Below are 9,346 nucleotides of genomic sequence, written 5' to 3' on the forward strand. Positions count from 1 at the left end.
CACAACAAAAAATTTATTACTGCAAAAAAATTATTGTCCTGATAACAAAACAATCAAACTAATCAATAAATTATAAAGACTATCGTTGTCTTTTTTGAATTGCATATTTGGTATTAACTTTTTTAATTACAATATTAATTTTATGATTTTGAAAAGAAATTAAGTTAATTTAGAGGGAACTTTATCCAGTTCCTCCCCCTCTGAATCCACGCTTACGCATACTACTTGTTTATTCCGATCCGTACCTTTATCACCGCCGGATTTTTCGATGATCCCCAGCAGTGACCCTCGAGTTGTGCAAATATTTTACCACAAATCGAAGTGGCCGCCGATCTGGGATCCGAAAATGAAATTGAAATCGAAAGTAAAGTCGCCGGGCAAATACATCACTCGTTCGCCCCGCGATAGCCGAAAGGAAACGGGCGTTGCGATGGGCAAATATTTGCGAGGCCGAGAGATAAGGGTTCGTTTTTTCGGGTAATCGATCAGTGTCACGCGGGGGTGGGGGCGTGGACCTTGCAGCGCAATAAACCCGGTAATTTATAGACCAATCACAGACCCAGTGCACGCACCGCGAACAAGTGAAAAAATCATAGTCCAAACACACATAACGCATTAGAGGCGATCGCTGAAGGAGGAGGAAAAACCTGGACTTGGATGGACGGTGGATGGCGGATGGTGGATGGGGGTGCAATTTATAGGATAGACAACGCACAGCGGGTAGTCGCGAGTCCCGAGGAGCATCATCCCAGTACTCGCCTCATTGCCAATTGATTTATACAAACGGCAAAGCAACGGAACACAAATTGGCTGCCTCGAAGATCTCTCTTCTCTGTCTATATATTTTTTGTTTTCTGTTTTTCTTCCTGCAAAACGGCTATGGGAAATGATTTGTTGCACTTTGGCTGCAATCACAGAGTCGCAGTTGCGTATACGCAGAACTCTTTGGGGCCGCTGCTTAACCCTACGACCTCCTCGCTGGGAGGGATACCTCCGATGGGCTGAAATATATGTAATGCATATGAATAGGAACTGGAAACCGCAAGACACGTGTGTCGCGATCGCTTTTCCCTGGAAAAACCATTAGATTCCGATCGCTTTGCATGCCGACTGCGTAGCTAATTAGAGCCTTAAATGGGGAAGCCGAGGCAATCCCCCGGCGGAAAGTGAGATTGCCGCCAGGCGTTGGCAAAAAATGCCACACAAATGACATGGCGGCGGACCCGTTGACCGTTTTTGGCTGAAATCGAAGTGGCAACGGGACGCTGGCGAGCCAAGAAACACCAGTTTATCGGGGCCAAAACGACCCAAAACAATAAATTACGCAATCCAAATGCTCAACTGCAGTCCATCAATGGCATAATGAGGCAGCCTCGAGATTCAGAGTCCCAGTCCCAGTCCCACTCGCAGTCGCAGTCGCAGTCCCAGTCGGAGATGCATTACCATATCGGCATAAATTCCGGAGCACATCGTTAAGTGGGCTGACGAGTGGCCGGCATCGAAGAAGACGTGTGCTGGTGATGCTGGAACAGGCTTGCAGGTTGCTGCCTGTCTGCCTCGTGTTGCATGTTGCAGGTTGCAGGTTGCTCGTTTCTTGTTGCAGGTTGCCGGTTGCTGGCCGCTGCACACTTCCCACATGCCAGGCTGCCTCCACCGCCACCAAACTCCCACAGCTAATGAGGGAATTACCCGCCATGCCAATGCCACATCGTCATCGCCATCGATAATGGCTTGTGCCCGGCCTCAGGTGGGGGTTAAATCAGTGGGCGGCGATCCTGACCTTTGGGAATGGCGCCTGATGCCTTGAGGTGATTTAAACTCAACTCGTGAGCTTAATGATTCAGTCATCTGCAGTTTAAACAAAGTAAATGTGTCTGCTGAGCAAGAGGCGTTTAAGTTTAAGCAATAATAAAACCAACCAAATTTGAAAACATTAAATCCTTCTTGCAATATAAAATCGAAGTAGAGTTTTTACAATCCACTTTTACAGCCAAAAATCTGTTTTATGGTTTAATGTAGTAAATATACAGTTTAACCTAATTGTTCATTAAACCAAGTCTTATTCAAAGTTACTTCAAAATCTTAATTTATACCTGATTAAAAATTAGAAATAATAAAAAAAGCAATAAAAAATGCATGTATAGTTTTTATAATTTGTTTTAAGTTACACAAAAACATTTTATTTATAACAAACGGTAGTACAAATCTTTAGAGTGTCTTTACTTACACTTGATTTAAAACTCAAATTTGTAAGAATGACAAATATAATATTCCTAGAAATGTTATGCGAAATGAATACTTTAACTTATAATTTAAGTACACTAATTGCCAACAGAATTTTGTAACGACTTCAGCAGTTTTTAGAAAAGGAGTGTGAGATAACGGCCGAATACAAAGGGGTTTCTTGCTCAGTATTTAATGGGGGGTACATTTCCGGCTTACAGAAATCTGAAAGCGGGTTCCTGAGTAGGTTCTGCAATGGCTGTGGTGAGCACGGTGGTGATATTGCCCACCGTTGTTGTGTCCATCGTTGTGGTTCCATCCGTGGCGCCAGTGGTGTCCCCTTGTCTTCCACCGCCCCACTCCTTGATCATACTCAGTATGGCAAAGACGGTGCCTTGCACCAAAATAACGAGGCCAATGATTACATACATGATGTCCTTTACGAGCTTCCATTTAAGTCTGCCATAGTTGTACTCCGGCGGATAATACAGGCAGATCTCGATCAGGGCGGGAAACACCAGGTTCAAAAGTGATATGGTAAGAGCTCCGACCAGCGATAGCAGGGGACCCAGATTCGGGACAAGGATGCCAGTTATGGTGGTAAGCAACACCATCCCTACCCGGAGGAGTTCCTCCTTTAAGAACGCGTGCTTCAGTTCGCCACTCTTGTTCCAATAATGATTCATGATAATGTCGATTACCACATAGCCGGCCAGGGGATACGACAGGAAAATGGCCATGGCTATAAAACCCTTGGAAACCTGAGCAAGTCTGGAGGAGATAAGTGAATAGTTAGTGTTGATTCCTCTTGTTCTAAAGAATTCGCGTTTATCAAAGAAAATAATTTAGGGCTATAAGTTAGATTTTATGTGTATGGATTTATATTATGAAATTTGATTAGTTTAGTAAATGTTAGTTCCTTTTGTTCTGAAGGCGTTTAAGATTTTTTTAAGTTATTTAATTTCTTCTAAAATATTTACAGTTTTTCTTATACTTACACTTGGTCTGTGGGAATATTGAGTGAGATACTGTCTTCTATTTTGTCGCCATAGCGCCAGTAGCCCACGATTCCAAAAAAGATATACGATATCATAACTATCAAAATGGCCCAATCGAGAACCCCAAACCAACCGATGTAATGTTGTGGGTTGCTCATCTCGGACTCGATGGCCAGCATCTGTGAAAGAGTTTGAGGATAATAAGCGAAATTGCAAAGCCTTTGGAAGGACTCAAGGACTCACCACGCCCACCGAAGTGATGGAGAAAATGGCAATGCCAAAAAATAAAGGCAGCAGCTCAATGGGGCCAAAAAAGATATTGCGTTCCGATATCGAGGGCATATCCAAGAACACATAGTACATCATCATGAAGAAGCCGGAGTAAATGAGAATGGTGGCCACTATATTGAAGGGTATCAGGTACTTCAGTTTGCGGATCAGAAAGGGCCCGATCAGGAGGAGTCCGATGCAGGCTACATAGATCCTGATGTCAGCCACTCCGAAGTAGAAGTCAATGAGCTGCTTGAAGTTGGCCGAAACGAAGACAGTGTACACGACACAAACGCCGAATTGCGAAAATCCCAATACGCCATCGCAGAAATACCCGCCTGCCTTTGAACAATACCTAAAACACTTGGGTCCCTGGCCAAAGGAGTATTCCATCGCCTGTGGAAAGGTGGCATAGCCAATCTGCATCCGTCGAGAGCACTCCACCATGCAAATAATCTGCAAAAAAGGTGCATAAAATTGGTAACTTCCTCTAGGGATTTTTATCCTAAAAACCTCACCAGCAACTGAATGCCATGAATTAGCATTATGCAGACCAGAATGAGCAGGATAACGCCATTGATGATACCAGCGAAGTAAAAAGCCAAGGGCAGGGACAAAACTCCGGTTCCCACCACGCTCTTGAGTAGCAAAATAAAGGCCCCGAAGTCGCTTCGAAAAAAATTCAGAATTCTTTAAAATAATGGTTAGTAATTAGGAAACTTACGATATCGGTTTGGCCACATGTCGATTTTCGTACGGATTATAGCCTCTGTGGATCAGAACTTTAGTAATCAGTTATTAAGACACTGCAGTTCGCTTTACCCTTTATCGGCCATGTTTGATATTTTTGAGTTCTTTTAAAATGATTACAAAAATGTGCTTGGAGTTTGTGACACATGAACATGGCAGTATTTACTAAGGAGGACCAACTTTCAATGATTTCAATTTGTTTAACTTTTTATAAAAAACAAAGAAACTCTTAACGATAGAAAAATCTGTAAAAAAGTCGAATCTTTATTTTCACCCAAAGAAAAATGGTAATGTATAATTTAACTTTAATCGGCTGGATTGACTTATCAATTTTTTTTTGTGTTTTTCTTTAATCAGGTAAAATAAATATGACAATAAAAATTAGCAAAATCTGGAACTACGATCTCTTTATGACTGGGTATCGAGCATGAAGGGTGGTCAGGGAGACCACAGTGCCGGCCACTCCACCTGCCAATCCCATAAAGATAAAGATCACAGATCGGAAAAGCAGGATCCTTCCAGGTCCGTAGCCCTCCTCATAGCGAACGCAGAGATCCACGACTCCCGGCAGGATCAGACCAAGTTGAGCCAAACAAAAAGAACCCACAAAAGAGAGCAGCAGCCCAAAGTCCGGATATTGAATGGCCACCAGCACCGAGGCAATGACCAAGGCTATTCGTACGAGGAACTCCACCGCCCTGGAGGATCCGTCCTCCAACGCTGGTTCTAGATAATTCCGCCAGATTATGTCCACAGTTACGTAACCCTGCAGGGCATAGCTAAAGAAAATAGCCAGGGCAAAGATTCCAGTTGCCAACTGGGGGAGACTTTTTTTGAAATAAAAGAGATTATATAAATAAACAAGTTGTTTGGTTTTTTAAAAGTACTAACATTTCGTTTTCCGGTAGATTCTGTAAAACCGAGTTGGAAGTTTCTTGGCCATATCGCCAGTAACCAAAAAATCCAAAGAGCGCATAAAAGGTAACTACTACGATCATTCCCCGATTAAGCACTCCACAGGGTCCCAGAAAATCCTCTGGCGTTCGCATACTGCGGCCAAGGGCAAGGATCTAAAAATATTAAAATATTAAATACAAAAAAAATAAAATTAACACAAAAAAACCCACCACTCCAACCGATTCGATGGCAAAAAGTACGGTGCCAAAAAATAGTGGAAAGTTTGTTAGTGGCTGAATGGCATGGAGTTTTTCAAACTTAGGAAGACCCCGAAACAAGTAGCTCAAGATTATAAAAAATCCTAAAGTTTGAAAGTGAAATAAAGATAACTAGAAGATTTGGGAGAAACGCACCTAAAAATAGAAGGATGTTGGACGTTAAGGCAAATGGCACAAGACTCTTCAGATCCCTTATTAAAAACGTAAGGATCAACGGCAAAGCAATTAAGACCATGTAGAGCCTTTCATCCAAGGTCCATAAATATAAATCCCCCAAATGCTTAAGACTTTTGGCTATAAACACAACGTAGACACAGTCCACGCCAAAGTGATATGCACAGAGCAGAACATCCACTAAATAGCTAAGAAATAAAATATTATTTTATGAAGACTTTAGATTATAGCTCATCTCTACTAACCCAAAGGGTCTGCTCAGAAACCGAATCTTCGGGGGTCCATTGCTGATGGCCAGTTCCACGGTTTTTCGATAGCTGATCGTTGGATTATTATACCGACTTCCCATTGAACTGATATGTCGCAGCTTCAATAAATAAATCTCACATGAAAATGTTTTTTGAGTTTATGATATAAGAGGTACCAGAATATGCATTGCATAGAGCACAAAGGAGCTAAGGACGAAAGTGCTTACGAGGCCCACTAACCAACCAGAATACATGAAAGCCCTTGGCATGGCCAAGCATCCAGTGCCAAAGCCACACTTTAGTACGTTAATAAAGGTCTCCAAGTCGCTGGGATTAAAGAAGGTTTAGAAGATTTGGTTATAAAGAGGAATAGATATCTCCCTACGACATGGCATTATCCTTTTCCAAAGGCGAATCAGCTTGAAGGGCCAGCGGGGACCTGGAAAATAGATTCCTTATTACAAAACCCCATCACTCACTCTTCACTCGGCTTACCCGAAACTCTTTTGCACACCGCCCAGGAGTCTCTGGTGGAAGGACAGCTCCTGGTCTAAGCGTCGGTGGCTGGCCAACTTCCTCTTTTTCCGCTCCATTTTGAGAAAAATTGAATCTCTCGAAAGGGAATTATTATTTTTGTAGAGGGGAAGTCAGCGCCGACTTTGGTCTGCAATTATGCAAATGTGGATCACAGATCCCTCGGGTGATGATCTCTCGTTTTAGAGATTCCAGATTCCAGGAAGGGCGGAGGTATTAGCATGGCCCTAAGCGGCTTCTCTTTCCAGGAAAGAACTTGCTCCCCACCTTTAAAGTGTGGGCGTTGTTGGCCTGGCCAAGGAATTTGCTACCTAAATTATGCAATTCCCTCGGGCTCTTGGGCAAACTAATTAGTGTGGCCACAACGGGCATTTTTCATAGCCCATCCGCACAGCCCCCCAACCCAATTGGCACCTGGCCATAAATTCACCGGCCTTGGGACGGACAATCTACAGTTTCTAGTTAAGTCTCCCTCCTTGGAATTATCATTGTGTGGGGCCGAATGCCCGCTGCGAGTCAGCTCAAATCCTCCGCTCTTTGCAGTGCCGAATCGAAAATGCAAATGTCCCGTCCACCCAGAGAAAAGTAAGTGTTATCCAGGGGCCAGAAGTCAACTAGGCAGATTTGTTTATTTTACTTTCCTTTCGCTATTTTCCATGTACATCTTACAAGGGTCGTCTTACAACTTTTAATAGGCGGTTCTTCACTCTTCTCTGCTAAAAACTAAACATAAAAATGGTTAGAGAAGTATTAAATATTTTAAAAATTGTTAAAGTTATTAATATTTTTTTTTCTGGTAATAACAACTATTTAACAGTAGGTAGATCATGGCCAAGTCGAGTTACTCGAACTTAAATTTCTTATTCTATAATTTAAAGCAGCGGTAATTTAACGAATTGCTCATTTAAAACACAAATGAAGCGCAATAGCTTGATTTTATTGAGCACGGTGTTCTAGGTGTCTAGGTAATGTGTTGAGGTAGTCCGCCACCAATTATCTTCCCCTTTGCTGGTGGGTGATGGTGGTATCGGCAATGTCCTCCATTCGTTGATCCCTATCACCCCATCCCCAAACGGGATGTGAGCCATCACCTGTTCGTTCCGCCCTCCGACGAACCAAATCCAGGGGGACACTCTTGAGGTCGTAGGCCCAACCCAAATAGGCAAAAAAATCAATCAACTTGGTGGTGACATCCTGCGAGTATTTCCCCAGCTCAGCGCTCTTGTAGTCCCAGGGAAAGCCGTGATGGTAGTTGTGGTATCCCTCGCCCACACGGCAAGAGATGAGGAAGTCCTGGTCCACGGCACATATGTTCTTGTCGTAGGGCTTCATGCCGAACTTGTGGGCCGAGCTGTTGAGCAGCCAGATGAGATTCAAGCTGACGCGGAGAAGAACCAACCACGCTGCGAATTATACGGATCCGCGTCCGTTTCCGTGTACTTGTGGTGCACCCGATGATCCCTGGCCCATTAGTAGACGGCGTCCTGGAGGGACAGGCTGTTCAGGAACAGCAAGATCAGCTTCAGCAGCGTGTTCGCCTTGAAGGTGCGATGGGCCCACAAGCGATGGGCGCCAGTGGAGATACCCAGAAGGGTCATCAGAAGGGCGGGAGGGAAGAGCAGGAAGGTTGTCCAGCTGGCCTCCGCCAGGGGCAACCACACTCCATATAAGGAGGCCGTGTGAATGATGACGAACAGCACACCAACTGCAGTCGGCTGCCATCGGTGGTCCTTAGACTGGCCACATCCTTGGACAACCCGCCGTCCACCGTCTCCACATCCGATTCGAAAAGCACTCCGGTTACGGTGTCTCTGCTATTGGGTGGCATGTTTCTGTAACTCAGATTTCGGCATTGATCCCTGGTTTTATAAGTTAGATACATAACACTAAAGAATCGAATCGCAATTCAAAATATGTGCCATCTGGTATACTTTGTGTGCAGTGCTAATTATGCAAATGAATAATGTATGGAAAGGTTTTTGAATGCAAAAACGAAATTAGAACATTCTGACTGTTTTGGGAAGCTCTCAACTGTTCATTCACCAGTTTTAGAATGCAATGGGGGAAATCCTCAATGCAAGTGTGACATTATGATAATCCCTGATAAACTTCCGCACTTGTGCACTACATTGTTGCGCGGCTGAAAATTTGTTTACGTAGATAGCCGTGAAGAAGTAGCACAGTTTCCGGGTTCAATTTGCAACATTCGTCATTAAAAGTGGTCTCGAGAATCCGGTTTACTTTGACTGCAGTGCAAATTATAATAATTACTGCAATGAATAATGGATAGGTTTTTGAATGCCATACAAAATCAGAGACATTGGGCAAAAATGCAACAGTTTACAAAGCTCGGTGAATAAATTATGAATAAAATGCAGACTTGATAATATGATAGATTCTACATTGATGTAGGAAATTCCGGGTTCATTTGCCAAAGAGATAAAAATATACCTACATAGATTTAAGTTTTTAATTTTCAATTTTTGAATAAATTATAAAGTCATTAAATACAATTTTTGAATATTTAATTTTAAGCTATATTTTTAATAAATATCTTAACAGTTGTCAAATAAAAACTGTAATTAGTATAGAAAATAAAAATTGCTTTGCTGTTTCACCAATTCTCAAAATTTCGCATAATTCGAATGCCATTTATAAGCCCAGCCAAATAACAAACAAACATTTTTTTGCGTGCAAGTGAATAGTTGATGTTGCTGCTTCTGCCGTTGATGTTGCAGTTGCAGTTAGATGTGGCGCATCATTAAAGTGCAGACAAATGGCAGCGCGGCATGTGCGGCACATGCCAGGCTGCACAGGCTTTAGCAACAGGTGAAAATGCTGGAATTCTGATTATCCACTGCTGCAGTTGCAGTTGCTCTTGCGGTGATTGGCAGCAACTGTTGCCGCTGCTGCTGCTGCAACTTAAACTGTAACTTTCAGCGATTTGTCGTCGTTGTCGCTGTCGTTCTTTTTT

General features: G+C 43.0%; 3 protein-coding genes across 4 annotated transcripts; all 3 read right to left on the reverse strand.

Annotated features, from left to right (window-relative positions):
• Positions 1 to 2,181: 2,181 nt before the first annotated feature.
• LOC123003457 (glutamate transporter polyphemus) lies at positions 2,182 to 4,425 on the reverse strand. 2 transcript variants are annotated; one of them, XM_044396025.2, is made up of 6 exons: positions 4,314 to 4,425; positions 4,216 to 4,260; positions 4,010 to 4,160; positions 3,465 to 3,947; positions 3,222 to 3,400; positions 2,182 to 2,994 (listed from the first exon to the last, which is right to left on the reverse strand). In XM_044396025.2, exons 1-6 carry the CDS (start codon positions 4,325 to 4,327, stop codon positions 2,439 to 2,441), a joined length of 1,428 nt encoding a protein of 475 aa, XP_044251960.1. In that variant the 5' UTR covers positions 4,328 to 4,425; the 3' UTR covers positions 2,182 to 2,438. The 2 variants fall into 2 exon arrangements, with proteins under 2 accessions (XP_044251960.1, XP_070071691.1); XM_070215590.1 differs by having other exon boundaries at positions 4,010 to 4,129; positions 4,314 to 4,393.
• Positions 4,426 to 4,578: 153 nt separating this feature from the next.
• Positions 4,579 to 6,495, reverse strand: LOC108056336 (proton-coupled amino acid transporter-like protein CG1139). The gene is made up of 8 exons (XM_044396035.2): positions 6,334 to 6,495; positions 6,224 to 6,277; positions 6,015 to 6,165; positions 5,836 to 5,957; positions 5,552 to 5,778; positions 5,369 to 5,499; positions 5,133 to 5,311; positions 4,579 to 5,068 (listed from the first exon to the last, which is right to left on the reverse strand). Exons 1-8 carry the CDS (start codon positions 6,429 to 6,431, stop codon positions 4,639 to 4,641), a joined length of 1,392 nt encoding a protein of 463 aa, XP_044251970.1. The 5' UTR covers positions 6,432 to 6,495; the 3' UTR covers positions 4,579 to 4,638.
• Positions 6,496 to 7,365: 870 nt separating this feature from the next.
• On the reverse strand, positions 7,366 to 8,200 carry Fad2. Its single transcript, XM_044395845.1, is given in 3 exon segments — positions 7,366 to 7,755; positions 7,758 to 8,074; positions 8,077 to 8,200. Coding segments are annotated over 3 exon segments (831 nt in total).
• Positions 8,201 to 9,346: the final 1,146 nt, after the last annotated feature.

The sequence above is a fragment of the Drosophila takahashii genome, chromosome 3L (assembly GCF_030179915.1).
Source record: "Drosophila takahashii strain IR98-3 E-12201 chromosome 3L, DtakHiC1v2, whole genome shotgun sequence".
NCBI classification, from domain to species: domain Eukaryota; kingdom Metazoa; phylum Arthropoda; class Insecta; order Diptera; family Drosophilidae; genus Drosophila; species Drosophila takahashii.